Below are 21,948 nucleotides of genomic sequence, written 5' to 3'. Positions count from 1 at the left end.
GGAAAGAGTCTAAGTGGAAAGGGGTTGATTATACTATGAAAAGTGACAATGAACAAAATTACCCTTTTGACAAGAAGAACAGAGGGAGATTCAGCAAGGGATATCAGGAAAGACAGAAAGAAAGACTTCAACTCTTATAAATGTTTATTAGCAGAAAGGGGGTAACAATACAACAAAACAAAAAAAGGACAGCCCACACACGGGCCCAGGTACAGAAAACAGAGCCTGGGGCTAGCCCTCAGAGTCTGCCCACACAGTCTAAAACAAAGACATCCGGTACTATATCAGGCCATTAAGGGCCTTACTGGTACCCCGGGGCGGGGCAGCGTCACAGTGCAAGAACCAAACGGCTCCCTTCAGCCTGGAGAGCAGGCACTGTCCACTGGAGAACCACATGCTCAAACTCCAGTGACACGAGTGCCCGGACCAAAAACTGGAATTGCTGCAGAGTGTAGTCTGAGTTGCCCTGGCAAGTCGGTTCCTACTGCTCTTGAAGGTAGCCATCTTAGCCTGACCAAGTAAGAAGTTGGCTAGGCAGGTGACACCCCCATTGGCCACCTGGTTTGGGAGAGAGGTGGCCTCCAAGAGGGCCAAGTCTAGCACCTCTAGCAAAGCACTGAGGGCAGAAAACAGTGGCAACAGCTGGGGGCATCCAAGGAAGGCATAGTGAAGATCCTCCTCCACTGGACAAAAGGAGCAGGCTGCTGGGTCCATGTGGCAGACAAGAGTGCTGGCGGCCAGTATCCCATGTAGCAACTGTCACTGGAGGTTATCAGTTTTTCTGGAGCTGGGGGGCTTATAAAGTGTGTGCCACATGGGGCGGGGCGGTGTGAGTGCTGGTACCATTATGTGCCTCTGCTACATCATGTCAAGATGAGCAGCAAGGATGTGGGCATGGTGGACTAGAATCACCCGTAGATACAGAACCTTCGGTGGAAGCTCATTGAAGTGGTTCCTGTTACCACTGTCAGGAGGCATGGGAAGAGCCAGTAAGGTGCCGGGCTCACCACCCAGGTCACTGTCCACAACCAGGACAATGGGTAGCAGCAGAAAAGACTTGGCTGGGACATTGCCAGCAGGGAGGGCTCTTTGTGCTCAGAGGTGGTCTTCCAGGTCAGCTGCCGCATCTGCTAGGAAAATGGCCTGCACATCCCCTAGGAGGTGGACTATGCAGTGGACCAAGCACATGCCCAAGTGGGCAGCCAGAGCTTCAGCTGACAACCAGTCTGACCAGGCTGCATTGAGGTGTCGTCCCAGGTAGATAGTACACGATTGGACAGGGGAGTCAACAAGGCTGCTAGAAGCAAGGCTTGGGAGCCCATGCTGTAGGGCCAGGTTAGGAACCAGGGGCTCCTACAGTAACTGTGGAAACAGCAGATGCCTGGTCTGGGACAGGAGGCAAAAGGCAGCCTGCCAGTACCATGCCAGGCTTTGGTAGAAGGGCAGGAGGACACCCCAGTCCAGGAAGTTGGAATCCAGAAGGAAAAGCTCCCAGTGAAAACCAAGGCCTCCCACCCAATACAAAAATATGTGAACTAGCTGCCACAAGGGGAGTGAGTCCTCACAGTAGAGGAGCTTTTGGAGGGCCTGCAGGCAGAAGGCAGCCACCCTTCCCACTATGTCAACTAAGCCTTGGCCCCCCCTTGGCCACTGGCAAATAAAGAATGGCTCAGGGGAGCCAATGATGCCCATCCCAGAAGAAGTCCATGAGAAGTTGCTGGAGCTTCTCAAGCAAGTCTGGTGGGGGGAGGGCAGGGTCCAATGCAGTGTACCGGTGACACAACATCATAGCTGCTAGGTTATTGACAATGAGGACCTGCCTGCAGTCGGAGAGGCTGGGCAGATGTCAGAGTCGTTGCTGCAGGCATGTTTCCACCTCAGCACCAAGGTCCTCTCAGTTCCATTCCAAGAAGACCAACAGTCTGAGGAATACCCCCAGGGCTTTGAGGCCCTCCCAATACCAGGTAAGACCCCCAAGCAATTTTGGGGGAAGGGAGTTGACCTAAGGATTGAGAAGGAGGGTATCACTCTTGCTCCGGTTCATGTGAGTTGAAGAGGCGTGCTCATAGGCATGTTGATAGTCAACCAAGGACTGGACATCACCATGGGTGCTAAGGAGAACAGTCACCTCATTCACACATGCCATCAGCCTGACTGACAGGCAGCCTGATGAGCCAGAGACTGATGGAAGGGTCAGACTGGTCAGGAGCTGCCGCAGCACGTGCAGTAGGAGCTCAATGGACAAAGCATAGAGCATTCCCAAAAGAAGGCAGCCCTTGTGGATTGCCCTGAAAATGGGGAATGGGGCACAGAGTGTTCTGTTCACCTTCAGTAGGTTAGAAATATCCCAGTACAGGACCCGGAGGCCAAAGGTGAAGACGGGCCTGAAGCCAAAGGCCTCTAAGGTCTGAAAAAGGTAGTCATGGCCGACCCAGTTGAAAACTTTCTCCTGGTCCAAGAAGAAAAGCCCGATGTTTAGACCAAAGAAGTCTTCAGCTTCAACAGGTCTCAAAGCAGGAACAGATTGTCCTGGATGGTCTTGCCTGACATGCAGTAGCTCTGCCCAGGGCTGACGATCGAAGTCATAATGGTGCACAGTCAATTGGCAAAAGCCTTGGCCAAGATCTTGTAATTAGCACACAGGAGGGATACTGACTGCCAGTTCTTGATACAGCCAAGATCCCCTTTCTTAGGCAGCAGGGTGAGAACCACTTGACAACAGCTGACCAGCATGGTCTGGTCCATGAGACTCTCACAAAATACTCGCAGGAGGCAGGGACTGAGAAGAGACCAAAAGGACTTATAAAACTTGGCGGGCAGCCAATCAATGCCCAAGGCTTTGCCCAAAGTAAGGCCCCCCAACAGCAGCCATGAGTTCCTCCAATGACAGTTCTTGCTCAAGACCCTCAGCTTCTGATAAGCAAAGCCTACAGAGGCCATTGTGTAAGTGTCTAGTGGACTCTAGCCAGATTGGTTTAGCTGTGAATGGTTCTTGGTAGAACACGACAGCACGTCACCAGACTTCAACAGGGTCTGTGAATATTTGGCAATCCGGGGTCTTAAGATTGTCAATGACTTTTTGCACAGCTTATCATTTCTCGAGGCCAAAGAAGTGAGTTGGGGTGTCAGTCTCTGCTAGTTCTTGGCAGCGGGCATGGACCCACACACCCCAAGCTACACTCTCTGCCAGCTCCTGCAGATGTTGCTTGTGGAGCTTAAGACCCTTGAGCAGACTCACATTACTGCCAGTGTCATGTAGGGCAACCTCAAGATCCATCACATCCTCCTCCAACTCCCAAACACAGCAGTGGAGCTTGCTTGTCTCCAACTGCATGTATTGTTGACAAAAAACTCAGATCTGCACCTTTCCTGCATCCCACCATGGCTTCCACAAGGGGGAAGGTGGCTCTTGCAGTCTCCCACACCCACCAGAAATGAGCAAAGCAGTTGCAGAAGTGAGCATCCTGCAACAGACTAGTGTTGAGGCACCAGTAGGGCTCCCAGAAACAAGTCCTCCTAGAAAGGCTTAGCTCACAAGAGACTAGGCTGTGATCCAATAGTCCTGCTGGGGTAATGCAGTTGCTGTACAGGAACAGCAGGTGATGCCTGCAGACATACAGGTGGTCAAGTCATCCCATTGCGAGCCCACCAGCAGTCACCTTCAGCCAAGTATACTGCCTCATATTGGCATGGAAATGATGCCAGACATCAATGAGGTCCACTGCCTCCAAAGCAGTTGACAGCTGCCAGGCCGAGGACAGATGGGGCTCTGGCCCATTCCGATCATGCCAGTCATTGACCATGCAATTAAAGTCCCCACCAAGGAGAAGAAGGTCATCACCATCAGCTACGATCTGCAAAAAGTCGGTCAGGGTCTCAAAAAAGGCAATCTGCTCTTGCCCAGCAGTGGATGCATAGATGTTAATTAGGAGGAGGCAATATTGTGCTAACAAGATGCTAATGGTGAGCAGGTGCCCAGGGGCAACGTTTTGGGCTACCACTGAATTAGACTTCAGCTGTGATGACAAGAGGATTGTGACCCCAGTGCTGAGGGAGGTGCCATGCCTCAAGAACATGCGGTCCCTCCAGATGGCATGCCAGTTGGCTTTATTAACTGAGTCAGCGTGTGTTTCCTGCAGAAAGGTGACGTCCAGCCTTTTCTGAAGCAGGAAGTCAAACAGGGCCATCCACTTCACAGGATCTCTGCAGCTATTGACACTGAGAGAACCAAAAGTTGTAGCAGCCATGCACAAAGGGTGTAGAAAAGGGAACAGGTAAAGCCAAAAGGGCAAAGAGAAGCACCAGAGAAGAGCAAGCCTGCAGGACAGGAAGAAAACCGTTCCTGAAACTCGCCAGCCAGAGCTTCCCAGAACAGGCACCCAACATGACCCACAAGCTTATGGAGGAGAAAGCTATAACACTGCATCCCTGGGGTGGAGTGCAGCATAACCTCTGCAGCCTTAACAGAAAGCACAAACATCTCAGGAACTCATTGAGGCACTCAACAAAGTAACCAACACAGAGAGGTTCCTCAGAGGCCGGATCAGGCTCCGCCACCAGGGTAGAGACCTCCCTCATGGGTGGTTGGAGGGGTACCTTAGCTGAGTTGGGGGATACTGCCCTCTGAGGCAGGAATTCCATCAACTTGTCCTCAGAGGCAGAATCACAATCCAACCCCAAGGAAAAGGAGGGGTACATGAACTGCACAGAGAGTCGCCAAGGCCAGGGGAAGGTACATGGCCCCCAACCAGGACTCCCAGCATCATGCCCTATGGCAGCAGCATCCTCCAAAGGGCCCTGGGGGTCACATCAGTCCCTGACCTCTTGGGGGGTGGGGGGGGCGGCACTCTCCTGGGCTGGAATCTCTTTCTCAGAGCCACTTGCAGCTCCCAGAGGGCCCAACCTCCCTTTCAACCTTGTCAGACTCAAGGAGCTAAAAGGCAAGGGGAGGGCCATTGGACTGCTCTCTCCCCCCCCCGGGTGCCTCTGCCCCCGGGTCACCCCAACCATGACAGGGCCTGGGGGGGGGGGACACCGAGAAGGCGGACAGAGAGGGGGGTCCCACTCACTAACCTCAGCTCCCCAGCAAGAGAAGGAATAAAAGGCTCACAGAACAGGCAAAAGCTCCCTGAGCTCAGTCAGAACACACCTGTCGGCGGCTATTTTGAAAGGAAGGAAGGAAGAGAAAGAAAGAGGAAGAAAGAGAAAAACCCACAGGTAATATTAGAAACTAAGACAAAATACAGTGGCAATGATAGATGACTTAAATTCAATGGCAGATTGAAAAGTAACCCTGACATCTTTTCCCTTCATTGTCTTCATCAATGTCACATCCAGTTCACTCTTCCCACCCTTTATTGTATTATATATAAAGATTTATCACTAAAGTTTGCAAGATTATATTTTTACTTTCTGTTCTCTAGAAGCAATTAACCACATCCATCTTTTAAATCTTCAGATTGTTACTGTACTATTGCTCTTTTAATTGAATCCCTCAGAAGTGATCTGCCATTAACTTTACATTTATCATAAAATTTTACTTCGGGTCTTCTTTGCTTTCATAAGCCTTAAAGAGGTCAGAATAATATAACAGTGCTTATTGAACTATGTGGGACTGAACAATAGCTTAGTTAGTGTAATATAATAGATGCACAAGCAGCTTTATAAATTCTCTGATCAACCAATAGAAAGATTTGTGAAAATTTTAGGACTCTGCTATAACACACTGCATGAAAAAGTAAAAGCTGTAGTTAAGCTCAAAATAACTAACTAATTGGGTGTCAGTAAATAGCAGACTACATACTTTAGTAGCCTGTTTAATTTAATTATATTTTTTCTAATTTTTCCTCAGCCACCTGAAGAAGAGATTATTTATTTTTTGAGATTGTCCACCTGAGGAAAATGAACTAAGAAATAACTACCCTGAGAAAGTCAGTATCCTACTGCAGATCCCAGTAGAGGCAAATATTGGAGAGAAAATGGAGGGTAAAATGAAAATTGTCTCATTCAGCAGACACAGAGAGTCAGTCTCTTCCTTTAGCCTGTAAAAAATCCATTCAGAAGCTTTTGGTGAGAGACAGTAATAAATGGTTATAACTTTTGTCTTAAGAGATCTGCTCAATTAGCATCATTAAAGACACTCAAAGGGAACAGTTGCCTTAGTGGAACCACTCTTTTTTCAATGAAATTCATCTGAAAAAACAGGAGACTATATGCCTGCATATTAATAAAGTGACATACAAGTTTGGGGGTTTTTTTTGGTGGAAGTTAGAACAAAAACCAAGGCACAATTATAAAAGAGAATATTTTACATAAAACTAATGGAAGGCTAAGGAATAACATCAGAGTTTTGGCTGCATTATTTATTTAGGACAGCTAAAGGCATGAGATTTTCTAATTAGAAGCTAATATTTTTTCAATATAAAGATAAGGAAAACATCTTGCTAATGGATATGGAGATTAATTCATACAAACTCTTGATTTCCATTTTGAGATTTAGGCATGCAATTCAAAAAGGAAATCTTAATACCACACAAATGGGCATTCCAGGAAAAAATATACTGCTTTGATGTAAAGCTTTATTGCTGGGTTAATAATGTATAAGTATGCTACCAAAGTGGTTTTGACTATAGACAGCGGTTGATCAACTCTCTTCAATGCATTTTCTAATTCACTGATCATCCCTTTAATTTTTTTCCTGTCCTTCATTTTCAGTGAGCTCAGAAATTGGAAGCTAGGTATTCAACAATGTTTAAGGAACTCTTCTATATCAAGGCTGGATGAATCAATTTTCTGACCCAGTGCATGTCTGCAAGAAATGCAAAAAAACCAAAGCAAAACAACACCCCCTCCCTCAAGATGTTCCAATTCTTTCCTTAAAAAAAATTATAGCCAGTGATTGAAGTACTTCTCTCAGCACAGCAAACTCACAGTACCAGGAAGTGGCACTCATAAACACATTGTGCTGCTCCACCGGGGCTGTCTCCTAAACTGGAAGCATCATAACTGTGTTTATGCAATACTGCAGGTCAGTTTATTAGCACTACTGCCTAATAGTGTTAGTTCGCTGCCTCCAGGCTAATCAGTCTGCCCACAATATCTACACTTCTCTGGTTCAGTAGACAGCATAGTGCATTTTAGGAGAACACTGCCTGATACAGCAAATTGGCTGGGTAGACATTTTGCCCTATGTACCTTCATCTTCCCCCACCACAAATACTACCTAGTCTACTTACTGATCTGAAGCTTTCCAAAGATGATTTTTGCTCAGGAACAAACAACCTTTGCTTCCATTCAGGCTTGGCCCTAAACCCACAAAAGGATTTAGACACCTAGAACTCTTTTCACTATTGTATAAGTGTGTAAGATGTATAAGTGACACTTCATAGTTTTTAGGCACCCAAGTCACCTAGCAAGATTCTGCTGCATTTTGCTTCATGGATAGGGTTGCATGACTTACAGGGCTGCAATTTTGCCCTACAAAACTGTTTGTCCCTACCCACCATGTTCACAAGCATCTCAATACTGCTCCAGAGGCATCCTATAATGCTCAGTTTCAATTCAACTTCACCCTAGCTGAACAGAAATGTAGCTTAATCCTACCAAAAAAAAAATGTACTCCATCAAAAATCACATCCAAGCATCCATTTGATGCTGGTGGATGGGTATACCTATTCCACTTTTTGTCCAGCAGCCCAGTAGTTAAAGCATCTATCCAGAACAGGGGAGAGCTGAGGGGCACAGGCTCTAATATGTCCCTGAGAAAAGGTAAACACTGTCCACCAATATAACAAGATGGCAACTTAACCATGAGGTCAGACAGAGAGCACCTTCCAGGTGAGGCTAAGTAGCCAAAGGGGAGAAGGTGAGAGCATGGGAGGGATGGAGGGAAGAGAAGGGAACAGGAGAGCAAAGTATGAGTGATCCTTAAGTGCAACTTTGGTGGAATTTAGTTCCACCAAAGTTGCCACACAACTCTTGGCTAACCCGTAGATATTTGAAAGGCTGTAGGTACCTAAGTTTCTGTCAGTAAAGCTCTTTTGTGTATCTAGATTTCTACTACTGGGCATCCCAAGAACTTCTGGCTTTTTGGCAGGTCCAACCACTTCAAGCACTTTTCAAAATACCATCCTAAGTGAGTAAATTTAGGCACCTATACGTGTATTTAGAGATGTAAAAGGTCTTATTTTCAGAAGACAGTTTTTTTGAAAAGCAGAATACTTACATGATTAAAAACCTAGAGCCTGCCAATGCTTATACATGTTTGTAATTTTGCAATGTGAACATTTGTATGAGTTCAGCAGAGCTCCTTCCAGGAGCTAACATTCATAAGATATTTTGTAGGATCAGACCATGAATATAGATTTAAATATTAATCTCTAAGCAATAAAGTTTGAAAATGTTGGCCTTCAGCTCTTTTTCCTTTTTGTTTAAATGAAACATCCTATATTCATTAAATGTGCCAGCCTGAAAAGACAGAAACGTATCATGCATACCAAGGTTGGTATAGAAAAACACAGCTATACAGTTAGGTGTTAGCCTTACTAACATAAAACAAAGGCAACAGTTCAGTTTCTATATTAAAAATAAAATAAATATTAAAAGTATTACATCATTATTCAGTGTTCCTGCTCACTAGAATTGGTTTAAACTAACTTATTTGCCATATTTTAAGACTATAATGGCATAAAAATGTTGTATTTCTAACTTCTACATTGAAAACAAATGTTGCCTGATGTCTCATTTATGCCTCCATAAAAATTAAGGCAGCACAAATGCTGAGCAAATAGACATTGATACCCTTTGTTGCACCACATGGAGGAAATTCAATTGCACAACAAAGGTGATAATAGATTATGTTGCTTCATTGCACTGAACATCTGTTACCTCTGTGGTGGAAGAGTATAACAGCCTGAGCTGCTTGTACTCTCCTGCCACCCTGGGCGGGTGCTCTGGGGGCCTGAGAGGCCCTAACTCCCCTGCAGCACCTGACTACTTTTCCCAACTACAGAGAAGCACCCTGGGAAAAATTGAGGTGCCTCTCCATAAGCAGGGAAGTTGAAGTTCCCTGCTCAGGCAGACCCGTTCCCCCTGATCACAGAGGAGCAGGTCTGGAGAAGTGGGGTAGGGCTTTTCCTCACCCAGCCAGACCTCACTCCTCCACAGTCATTTGCAAGCAGGTCCATGAAGCCCAACTATGTGAATATTCCACCTCAGAATTGTCTCATCTACTCCCCAGTCTACTCCTTATTCTGAAGATTCAGGTTAGTACGGAATAAAGCACTGACTCTGCTGGCAACTTACTACGTACCTAACTTTGACCATTTAGTTGCACTAAGTAACCAGAATGGAATGGAGAATCCACCTGTAGTGCATTCAGAGGTCCCCAGCACATGTTTAATGGTATTATGGGATCTAGTCCCTGATCCTATGAATTGCTCCACCTACCATGCCACAACAGAAAGTGCAGTTCTGGAATTGGGGGTGAGATCCCAATCATATTCTTTCTATTTGCCAGGTCAGAGAGAATCCAAGATCCTGATCACACCAGCAAGCTGGGTGTGTGCAGGTCTGGTCCTGGGACTGACAATCAGCTAATTTTTGGCTCCAGCCCTGAGCCTGCACTGGGGTCTTGAACATGTGGCAGGCTGGGGCTTGTGCCAATAATCAGCTGATTATTGGCACTGTTACCAGGCTGCACGAGGGCCAGTTCAAGACTCCAATACAGTCTTGGGGCTGAAGTGAATAATTAGTAGATTGTCAGCCCTCCTCATGACCTTCCACATGCTCATTTTAAGGTGCCATAAAAAAATTCCTTCATATCGTGTAGACATTTTAATGGCCGGTTTACCATTGTATGGTGCCTTAAGTGGTATGTATGCATATCACCCTTGACATTTATTCTGAAATTAACAGGTTAATTTTAGCATAAATGTGATATATAGAGAGTGCCAGTCTCAACTAGGCAGCATCTTTCACATTTTGTGTTATAACTAGGCTACAACTTACATGTCAAACGTGGTCTAGACAGAGCTATGTAGAGAAAGGTAGTTAGCTATGTTTAGACTGCAATCAAGCAGAAGACAGAGCAGAGTTACATCTTATACATTATCTACATCATGCATCTCTTAGTTAAGTATGTACTTCAATCTTAAGAGACAGAGATGTATCAGGAAGCAGTGTTGGATCAAACTCTTCCCTGCAAGTCAGTGGAGAGCTAATAAACCAGCATAGTGCTATGTGACAGTGACTGGACACACAATTGTACATCTCTACTGAAAGATCAAGGGCTAAAACAGTTGTGATTACATGTCTTTTGTTTGTATTTAAAGGAATAAGTCATTGAACTCTGTCTTGCATAAATCTTAACTTAGGCCTATAAAAATACCTTATGTATTTTAAAATAATCTCTGTAGTTTAAATTAGATATATAATTCTTCATTTGTCCTAAATTAGTGGATACTGTTGCTATATGCTGCTAAAGATCTTTTGTGCTTCAAGTCAGTGATTAATGAAGTGTTTTCATTATATCCCTTGCCCCTCTCTCACCATGAGGTGAGAGTCGGTTAACTAAATGTTTGTAAAGGGCTTTGAAAACCTCAGATAAAAAAGGCACTACAAGGTAAATGTTATTATTGGTTTAGAAGTTTTGTGAAACATGTTTAGAAAACTGATCCAAAGAGAGGTCTATATAAATACTTTGAGCCACAGCTCTGTCAGCTGTAAGTCACAGGTCCAGGAAAGTGATTTGGGCCCATGTTCTCAAAGGAATTCTAGCGCCTCAATAACTTTGATGGTCTGGGCCTTGGTTTCTTTCATCAAAGTAGGATGTACAATAAATCAAGGGCAGAATTTTTGTTCCATTATTTTAAAAAATTGTCCAATTTCTGTCAGGAACACACATGTGACTCCATTAACTTGGATGTTGACACAGGCCTACAGGTTAGCAGAACTTAGCTCAGTGGTTTTAATGAGGCAATTATATTACTGTTTTATCATATATTGTACCAATATATTATATATTGCATAAACACAGTATAAAGTAATCTGTGTAGCTTTATTATGGAAAGGTGGATCCATTGCCTAATGGTTTGGCAAATAAATAATACTCCTCATCTAAGAGTTACAGAATTTCCTGAGAGGAGATGGGAAAACACAAACTGCCCTATTCATTCCTATGCAACACACCTCCCTAGCGTAGCATTGATGCTTTTAGAGCTAGTGTTAGAGTTCCTTCAGTCCCAGGGCAGAAGCTAATGTGAAAGACAATGAAGCAGTGAAATACACTTAGAAGGGGAATGAGCTTTTGGTTCCCTATGAACACCTATACTAACTATTCAACATTTTTACCACTGTTCTGAGCAGAACTAGATCACTCAATGGTTAAATTACCCATGCCTGACCTACTAATATTTCCAACAATGGAGTTACACCAGTGCTAGAGTAACAACAGAGAAAGCCCAAATTAGAAAAGGCCAGAAACATAGACCTGAGCTAGATGGAGAGCAAATGTGCCAAATAAACTTAAATTTATAATGATATATGAACAAATTCAAATAGTCTAGGCCTTGTTTTTGGTGGGTTATTTATTTATTTATTTATTGCATCTTTAATTTGTTTTCTTCCAAATTACAAATCAACTGATAATTCAATAAAAATATTCCCTACAGACTTGGCATACAAACTAATGTCAATACAACACACTATTCATATTAATAGAAAGAAAAAAAATCATAAACTGTTAAGGAACTGTCAGTTACCGGCATAAATGCAAACCTTCTAGCACAGCTGTTTCAGCTCCCTTCCCCTCTCTACACAATGTTAAATTGATATTGCAGGTTACATTATCAGAGCAATATGCAACTGGTTCCAAAATGCTGACAGAACATATTATTTTGCTAAAATTATTGGTTCATTCACATTTACAATAATGAATTATACATGCTTATACTTAAGGGTTTTTTCTTGCCATACACAAGTATAAAGTAGTGTGAAATTCAATTACAAATATTAAATCAACATCCCTCTTAAACAGATTCCTCTCCTAGCTAGGTTTTTTTTTGCATGATTTTTTTCCCCCAGCACGTTTTGTATGTGTAGCTGTGTGTGTTCTGGAAAGGTTCAAGCCATGTGCCATTTACCAAATATTACTAAACCCAATTCTCTCAAAGATTTCCATTATCTTTAAACAGTAAAACACAATATTCTGGCACACAGAATATTAAATATTATTAACACAATACACTGCCAGAATTTAATTTCATTATATATTAAAGTCCTGATTACTAGAACAAAAATTGTTGAGAAAAGACAGGTTCTTACTAGCTGATCCTAGCCTTTGGTGTCATTGTTTCTTAACATGAGCTAAATTATGCTAGCCACATCAAATTACAATGACAAGAAACATAACAAGAAACATTAACTTCAGTAGAACTACTAGTCTGAGTAGCCCTCCACCAACATGAGCCTGCAGTGCGATGCTGCGGCTAGTTAAGCGACCAAAGCGCTGGCTTGCATCCATAGATGCTTCTCAAGCAAATCCTGGGACGTCATTCTCCCCTTGTACTCGGCCTTAGTGAGGCTGCAGCTGGAGTACTGCGTCCAGTTTTGGGCTCCACAATTCAAAAAGGATGTGGAGAAGCTTGAGAGAGTCCAGAGAAGAGCCACGTGCATAATCAGAGGTCAGGGAAGCAGACCCTACAATGACAGGCTGAGAGCCCTGGGGCTCTTTAGCCTGGAAAAGTGCAGGCTCAGGGGTGATCTGATGGCCACCTACAAGTTTATCAGGGGTGACCACCAGTATCTGGGGGAACGTTTGTTCGCCAGAGCGCCCCAAGGGATGACGAGGTCGAATGGTCATAAACTACTACAAGACCGTTTCAGGCTGGACATAAGGAAGAATTTCTTTACTGTCCGAGCCCGCAAGGTCTGGAACAGCCTGCCACCGGAGGAGGTTCAAGCGCCTTCATTGAACACCTTCAAGATGAAACTGGATGCTTATCTTGCTGGGATCCTATGCCCCCAGCTGACTTCCTGCCCTTTGGGCAGGGGGCTGGACTCGATGATCTTCCGAGGGCCCTTCCAGCCCTAATGTCTATGAAATATGAAATCTATGAAACATATGTAAGGGTATGTCTGTTCAGCATGAGGCAGTACTATGCTGAGCTAATTGGCCTCTGTAAAGAGCAGTGAACTAACATACCTATATTGCTTTTAGATTAGGAGCTAGTGTTTGCAGAGCTGGTGCAGTTTCTCAGTCTGATGCTGCCTTGAACCATATAGAAATACCCTAAGGGCCATATTCTTGGCAACTAATAGGTGGACTAAGTGCAATCCAATTCCACCCTTCTCAAATCTTTGAAAAACCATTAACTCATCATTTTTTGCAACTGCTGTCATCAGAGTCTTAAATCCAAACCACAATAAAAGCACTGAGGTTCTGGGTCCACCCACCTTTTGCATTAACACTTTTTCAGGTGCTCAGGAAAGGTGTATTGGGATCCTATTTAGGTGCCCAGGTGTGTATATAAAGAAGTGCTCTGTGTATGTTTTACAAGTGATGTAATTTAGAGCACTTTTTATAGCACTATAAAGTTGCAGCACTCTTAAATATGACAAGTGCAGTGTTTGGTGGGGGGAGAGGGGGAGCTCTGAGCCCCCCCTGCACTTTCCAAGTGTGGGGTGTGCCTTTTACCTGTGGCATGTCCCTTTCACCCTCCCCCCCCCATCTCTTCACAGGGAATGAGCACTGCAGCTGCCAGGGGGCCAGGTGGCAGTTCACAAAGGCCATAGGATACTGGTAGAATCACCAGAAATTTGACCAGTGTAGAGTTATTTACAGCACTGTAGGTTGCTCAAGTGCTGTAAAATACAGAGCTTCAAATTTAATATTTAATTTAACAAGGGTTAATTTAAAGTGCTATACCCATTTTAAAGTGCTGTAAAGCCATGCACTTCTGTTAAGTCACAACAATAAATCTCTTTAAATGGCAAAAAAAGCAACTTATGTACACAGCCTAAGTCCATGTAGGTGTTTAAGGTGTGGGTGGATACATGTACATTTGAAACCCTATCACATTTCAGAAGGGCATCAGCTGTTATGCTCTAATTGATATATATGAACCAAGTGAGATTTAAAAGTAGTGAAACCCATTCCAACTTTAACACTGCCTCAAACAGGGCTGGACTCTTTTTGTTACATTTGAATCATTCTCAGTTCATTCACACATAGCAATTAGAATGTAACAGCTGCTGCCTTTTTGACACCTTTCTCTTTTAAAGCCCTCTAAATGGAAATGGGTCCACACCCTGATAGGTGGAATAGGATCTGGCTGTAAGGGTCTCCACAGTATAAATGTCGCTTCTTTCCTTAATAGAACCACTCTTATTTGCCAAGGAACTACCCATGGAAAAGATTTTGCCAGCTCTTATGAATCTTGAAGATATACAGTATTTTTAAACATTTTTCTTTTATTTCAGAGTGCTAGCATTTACAAAGGCTATCAGCTGAAGAAGAGGTATTGATGATTCAGTTCATGGAAGAACTATCTCCCAATATATTAAGAGGCCAAAATTCAACATCTGTTGAAATCACTGCAGACTCCTAGTCACTTTAATGGGAGATTAATCAAATCTAAGGAATATTCCTGAACACAGAATCATAAAAATGTAGGGCGAATGGGACTTCAAGAGATCAGCTAATCCAACACAATAGACAGAGGCAGGATCAAGTATAACCAGAGCATCCCCAAGAGATATTTGTGTAACCTGCTCTTGAAACTTCTATTCAGAAATTTTAGGCTTTATGGATAGCCTTCAGATGAAGCCAATTTCTTCTTAACCTTCCCCTGGTGACCACCATCCTTTGGATAATAACCTTTGACATGTTTTATGTGATCTTTCTACAGTCTCTTTTTCAGATTAAAAACAAAACAAGTTGCATACCTCTTTCAATCTTTACTCCTCAGTCATGTTTTCTAAGCATTTAATCATTCTTCTCACTATTCTCTAGACTGGGCACATCTACACAAGATGCTACTGTGCAGTGGTTGCTTTGCATTTGTTTAGTACTTGTATAGGAAAGTACTAAATAAATGGGCAGTAACTGAAGTTACTGTACAGTAGGCTGGTGAATGCCTTTTAAGTGTTGCTACAGTGCAGTAGCATCTTAGAACCGTTTTTGACATGTGAAGCTATTGTGCAGTAGTATCAGTCTACTGTACAGTCAGCATCTTATGTAGATGTGCCCACTGTGTCTATATCGCTCTTAAATTGCATTTCCTAAAACTGGGTGTAATAAACAAGTTAAGGCCTCAAGCACCAAGCAGAGGGAAATAATTGCATCCTGTGCCTTTCATACAACACTTCTGCTAATACATCCCAGTATGAGATTTGCCTTTCTTGAAATAGCAACATATAGTCTCCATTTTGTATGTATGCATATTTTTGTAGTTATGCATTTGCTTACTATTTTCTAACTAAAGCACTTTACACTTGTCTAAATCCCATTTTGTTGATTTTGGACTATTCTCCAAATATCATTTTGAATTCTGGTCCTGTTCTCCTGAGTGCTTGCAATCCCTGCCCAGTCTGGTATCACCCATAAATTTTATACTCTACATTTTATTCCATCATCCAGGTCATTAAATTAGTTTTGCACCTTAGCCTGTCTGATTTTGCTATCCTTTTATATTTATTATTTCAGTTCACGTTGCTAAGTATATACATAGGTATTCTCACTGAAACAAAATCTGACTACTCATGTACATAAGCTCTCAAAAATATCGATGAAGTTCCCACCCATAACTGGATTTAAATGACTTGAGAATGGAAAGCAATTAATTCTTCTTCTTCTCCTTACAGACTGCAGTGTACATCCTTTTCTGCTAATGCTTGACTGACATCAACATTTCTGAGTCTGCCTTTAAATAGCCATAGCCAAGTTACCTAAAAAACCCAGATAACCATCACCAATCCACATAAGTGTGGAAAGACATCTAGAAGCACAGCTAGGTAGCACAACATTTTGATAATTAATTTACTAACACTTACTATGTGTGATTAAGCTATATAAATACTCCCCCACCCAACCATTATATAGATTTGAACTAATAGGCCTTTATTTTTGTTTTTAATGAAAAAGTTTGAGTGTAACATTACTCCATCTGATCTAGTTTCTCTTCCAGAAATTTAATAATACCTTAATCCAGTTAAAATTTAATCCATGATATAATTTCACCTTTAAAAACGGAAAATATTTACAAGATAGTAAGATACCAGTTTAGTATGACAAGTAACAAAGTAAATGATAGTAGCACATTAAACAAAATATTGTTTATTCACCATCACCTAAGGCAACATAGGAGTTCTGTGCCTAGTTAACAACAATATTAGATGACCTCACAGTAAAAATTAAGCATAGTTTGTTAAGGGTATGTCAAAACTGCTTTGAAAGTCAGTAGAAACCTAGTGAAGCTTGTATGTTTACTTGCACTTTTACAATGGAATAAGTACAAAAATAAAACTTCAGGTGTTAACAACGCTTACACCCTTTTTAGAACCAACATCTGTAAGGCTTATGGTCTGACTTTATCAGGCTAATTTCTCAGGTGTAACATTCTCACAAAACAGCAGTCTGACTGTACCATGAACTATGCTTACTGGCTTTTAGGGTTTGAATTTAGTTAAAAAAATTAGAACCTGTGAAAAAACACTAGATAACAGTCCTTAAATCCCCTTCATATTCATAGAAAGGGTGTAGATTAGGGAACTAGGCTTCTTACACAACATCACACCACCACCTGAAAACTTACTCAGAAGATGATATCTAGGGGGCAACGGATTAGTTCTGTCTTTATCTCTATCTAACCCATGACCTTTCAATTGAAACTAGCAGCTCGAGTTCAAATTGCAATGGTGATTTTGTTATATTTTCCGACATGAATGGAAAACCAAGTAGATGTTAACAATTTATTTCACAAAACTCAATAGCCAAGCAGTAGCAACTTTCAGTCCTCCTCAACATCAGATGGTTTGCTTGGTGATCTAGAAGTTAAAGGTTCTGTACGCCATAACCAGTTCCCTGAGACACATCCTAAAATTATGTTAGGATGTATGTGCAGTAGCTTAATCCACTATTATGACCTTTTTATCTGCATTTGGTATTGAAAGTAGTTGGCTAATGGTCAGAAAAAAATGCATGATTAGATGTGTCAAAAATATTATAGATTGAATATTTGTGTGCCAAAAAGTTATGTAAATGGGCAAATTCACTGATTATGGGGTTACTCACAAGTGCAAGAACTACAGTATAAGTTGTCCCAGTTTATAGATATTGTCACGTCGGGGTAGAGCTTAATGTGCTGGTAAAAAGTGTAAGAGTTGATTTATTTTTCCATGTATACCTTACCCAAGCAAAACATTTGTAGCACAAAAACAAATACAGAGTCAAAAATGCAGTAAATCAAATTTAAGACAGAATATAAAGCTGAGCTCCTCCAATAAGGGCAAGCCAATCTTCATTCTCTTTTGATATGATGTTATTAGGCAAACTATCTGTGTATATTTTAATTTGAACATCTATTTACCATTGAAATAAATACATGTAACAAGTAAACATAATTACTACAAACATTCATGTCAACACCAAATGGTGTAAGTGTGGAAAATTGTGGAAAAAAAGGTGGCAAAAGTGTGGAAAATTGTACATCTGATTATACAAAGAGCAGGCACACGTTTAGATTCACATTCACACAGTTTACCCTATGGACCACCTTTGTACTCCAAATAGTCAAACGAACTGCATAGACTGCAATTTTTGTATATATGCCCTCAAAGTATTAATTTAAGAGCTTATTATGGAAACATAGTATGTAAACAGATTATGGAACAGAACAGCAAAATGATCTGAATCATTTCTATAATTATTTGAAGTACTTAAAGACCTAGAGATGTAGATCAAATTTAAACTCCCCTTTATTTAAAAATTCTACAGTAAAGCATTTAGATCTTGTGAAAGCCTAAAGTCTTTGCAAATGCCAGGTCCTCTGTATTAACATTGGAAATAAGTAAAAGAAGTAGTAAAATATTTACTCTGTAGAGATGCATACCAATATCCAATACCTTAAATAAAAAGAGGTCTAGATAGTTAAGGCATGCGGGGAGTGGGGAGGGGTTGTTGTTTTTTTTGATAGTTTTCAGCAGAAATTCCCACAAATCTGCAGAAGTCCCAAATCCAATATTGCTGCAAATTTTACAAAAATATAAGAAACTGGAAATTCATATTGGTAGATTTTTATGTGAATAACTGAAGTTCAGTGATGATTCAAGAAAGAGCATGATGCAAACTATAGTTCTTGTAACAAGCGTTGTCACCATATCATTGAAAGCCATATTACAAGCTGCCTACAAGGCAGTATAATGAAGATCACTGTAGTTGTTTTTGATTTATATGCAAAAAAAAAAAAAAAATCAAAGAATGTATATCCTCTGGTTATTTTATCCGTAATGTGCAGTTGAATTTCAACAGGTTTATTATATCAAAGGTGATAGAAAAGTTGGTTAAAATCAGGGAAATTAGTGTTAATATTACACAGTTTGTAGAAAGGAATTCCTGCAAGACATTTACGTAGTTAATGAGGTTAAAAAGGGGAAAACGGCATATTGGAGATTAAAATTTTAGTTGATAGCCATTCATGAAATTCAACAGATATGGTTCAGTTCTTCCAACTGCAACTATCTGTATTTTTCCAAATTATGATATAAAAAATTAGTAGTCTTAAGTATACTTTGCTACTGTCACTATATGGAAATGCTTGAAATTTCCATAGCAAATGTGTCAGCACATGCCTGAGTTTTGTGAAAGCCTGAAAAATCACAGGTCTGAGGTAACAGACTTACTTAAAAGATTAAAAGGTGTTGGTGGGTACTTAAAATTTAAATATTCTTTAATTACAGCACTACTCAGAACATTTAAGAAAGGAAAAAGTGTATTAACAAGATCCATCTCAGCATTTCCCAAAGGAAGAAGCAGGAGTGAATAGACAGGAGGCAGTAAAAGATGTATAAATGAAAAAGTGCATGCCTTTAATGCCATAGGGCAGAGGTTCTCAAACTGTGGTCCACGAGCTTCTTTCACATGGTCCGCAGAAAGGTTGTGGAACAATTGAAAATATCTGTACTTGTGAGGTAAGACTACTGATATTAAAATATGAGTTGTTTGCTTTGATTTGTAGAGAAAAAAAAAGTTTATTAAGTGGTCTGCCAAGATCCTCAGCAATTTTCAAGTGGTTTGCAAAAATAAATGTTGAGAACCACTGCCACAGGGTATATTTAACAAGTATAATAATTAGCTCTGGTTTCTGAAGGGGAGCTCAGTTTTCAAATGAATGACATTGTAGTAAATGAATTACACTGTAAGAATAATGGAAGATTGTGGAAGTATAATGAAAGAATTTAGTATTACTCCCTTGATTTTTCAGGTGAGAAAACCTGATATAGGGAGGATATGTGACTTGCTCAGAACTATATGGTGAATCTATGTCAAATGTAGGATTATGACTAAAAAAATTGCTACTTTCCAGTCCAATGTCAGGGGTGATTATGTCTTGAATAGGCTGTTGGACAAGGTGACCTCCTGCGGTCCTTCCAGCCCTACTTTTCTATGATTCTAATCCATTAGATTATGCTAAAGAAGTTACAGAAACTCATCAGGTTCTATTTTTTTAATAATTTAAGCAGCCCCCTAAATAATTAGTTTGAAGTGCTGGTACATAGTGCTTCAAAGTTATGTAAGGTAGGAGTTTCATTTTAGATACTCTCAAGTCCAATATATTGGTATATTTTAGGTCTTCCTTTACCCAAGTGCAGCTCATTCTTCTAGAAAAAAATAGAAATTGGGAAGGTGTGAAGAATTCTAACTAAAGAAAGGCTTGAATAAACTTCCTCTAGTCAGAGTCTACCAGTTACAGAATAATATTTTTTCTTGTGCTCCAAAAAAAATACAAACAAGCAAACAGCAGCAGCAACACACACACACGCACACACAGATGTGTATGTATATCTATAGATCTATCTCAGGTTTATTTAGATATAAGATTTGCCTCTACAAAAAAAGAGAGAAACGTAGTAAAAAGAGAAATTGGGAATAAAAGCAGAGGTTATCTACCTTAGGTTTTTCTAGATACCTTGGGCATCTTCCTCAAGGGTGGGTGAATGTGTATATGTATATAGGCGCATGTGTGTATAATATGTGTACACACACACACACACACACACACACGTATATGTGTACACACACACACACACACACACACACACACACACACCCCCCCTTGAAGAAGATACCCGAGGTATCTAAAAAACCTTAAGATAGATAACCTCTGCTTTTTCCCCCCAATTTCTCTTTTTACTACTTTTCTCTCTTTGCTTTTAGAGGCATTACTCCTGCTTTTCAGTGTGTTGAAACCCATGTGTTTAGTAACAAGAGAGACTATTTTTACCAGGAAAAAAATGCAATTTCTGTTCCATAGTAAGTCAGAACAATTCAACCGACACCGTGCAATGGTGATGAGAGGCGAGTTGAGCCGTTTATAATCTCTTCGTGCCCTGGGCAGCTCAAATCTCAATCTTGCACACGAGAAAGTCAAGGTGCTTCTCCCAGAGTGCTTTCCGTGCCCCCTCCCCCGCAGCACTTGGCACCAGAAGCGTGCGAGCCGCTCGCGTTCAGCACCTGGGACAGCGCCCGAGCCTCGCGCTCAGTTCATTGCAGTGCGGGGCGGCTCCAGCCTCCCTCCCCGCCCCCCGCCTCCCGAGCAGCCGGCCCCTATCAAAACGCCCGGTGCCCGGGTTTGGCACCGCCGAGCCTTTCTAGCCTTTGCTGCCCTCTGGATTACAACCCGAAAGGAGGCAAGTACCAGCGGCAGGCCAAGACTAAAACACTCCCCCGAGGCCATAAAGTTTGCGGCCAGACACAACGACTACATGCAACATTTGCCTTAGCTCCATCCTTCCACCTACAAAACTGCCCCTGCCAGCCATCCGCCCCTGGGTGACTGACAGCGGGCCCACCAGGCTTTCGAGGAGGTGGGTTAACGTAAGAGGTGGATTCTGGCTGCACGGGTCTTGGCCAGCCACTCCACTGCAGGATCTTGCAAGCCCGCAGCTCCCAACATGGCACTGGCCCAAGCGCTTCCAGCCCCGGCCTCTGGGGATGGTCCCCAACCAAGTTCCAGCAGCCAAGCCAAGATCCAGCCCCTTCCCCTTCTCCTTGCCAGCCTGCACCCCGCCACCAGCGAGCACCCCGCAACCCCGGCTCCAAGCCTCCCACCGGCAGAAGACTCCAAGGACTCACCATGTTGACTTCGGACACCATGTCGATGCTGGCGATGTCAATGTTCATGCCAACGCAGACGGGGGGACCTGGGGAGGCGGAGGAGGAGAAGCCATCACCTCCTGCCCATCGCCGCTTCCCCGCAGCATCGCTGCTCCGCGGGGAGGGACCTCTCCCACGCCTCCTCCGGCACCCGAGGGAGCCGGGACACCCCCCGCCCTGCCTCCCCGGGGCACCTCACCTCCAAAATCCGGGCGGAGGCGGATGTCGTAGCCTTTCAGCAATTTATCCACAGTTTCTTTCACGAAGGACATGTTGCCGGGATCGTTCACGCTGTGGAGGAGGAAGGGGGGCAGAGAAGAGGCCATGAGGTGCTGGGCCGGCTGGGCCCCCCCTCGCCTCCCCAGCCCGGCCAACCCCAGCGGCCCCTACCTCTGGGCGCAGCACACCACGGCCACCAGCACGGGAGCGGAGAAGAGCCCGAAGATCCTGCCTCCCGCGAAGCCCCACATCCCTCCCCGCTCCCTGCCGCCGCCGCAGCTCCGGCTTAGCCTGAGCTCCGCCGAGGAGGGAGGGAGCGAGGGAGGAGGCGGAGGCGGCCGGGCTCCCCACCGCCCACC

The 21,948-nt window shown here is 42.8% G+C and overlaps 1 protein-coding gene across 1 annotated transcript in view; it reads right to left on the bottom strand.

Annotated features, from left to right (window-relative positions):
- Positions 1–21,840, bottom strand: part of GABRB3 (gamma-aminobutyric acid type A receptor beta3 subunit) — a 181,577-nt gene extending 159,737 nt beyond the window's left edge. The window contains exons 1-3 of the mRNA XM_006017063.1: positions 21,761–21,840; positions 21,570–21,661; positions 21,350–21,417 (exon numbers count right to left, since the gene is read on the bottom strand). Of these exons, the coding sequence (XP_006017125.1) occupies positions 21,350–21,417; positions 21,570–21,661; positions 21,761–21,840 (240 nt within the window). The remainder of the gene's footprint in view (positions 1–21,349; positions 21,418–21,569; positions 21,662–21,760) is intronic.
- Between the last annotated feature and the right edge of the window lie 108 nt (positions 21,841–21,948).

Source organism: Alligator sinensis, unplaced genomic scaffold (assembly GCF_000455745.1).
Source record: "Alligator sinensis unplaced genomic scaffold, ASM45574v1 scaffold144_2, whole genome shotgun sequence".
Classification (NCBI taxonomy): Eukaryota; Metazoa; Chordata; order Crocodylia; family Alligatoridae; genus Alligator; species Alligator sinensis.
Note: the sequence above shows the minus strand (reverse complement) of the source record. Positions and strands in the feature narration are given on the sequence as shown.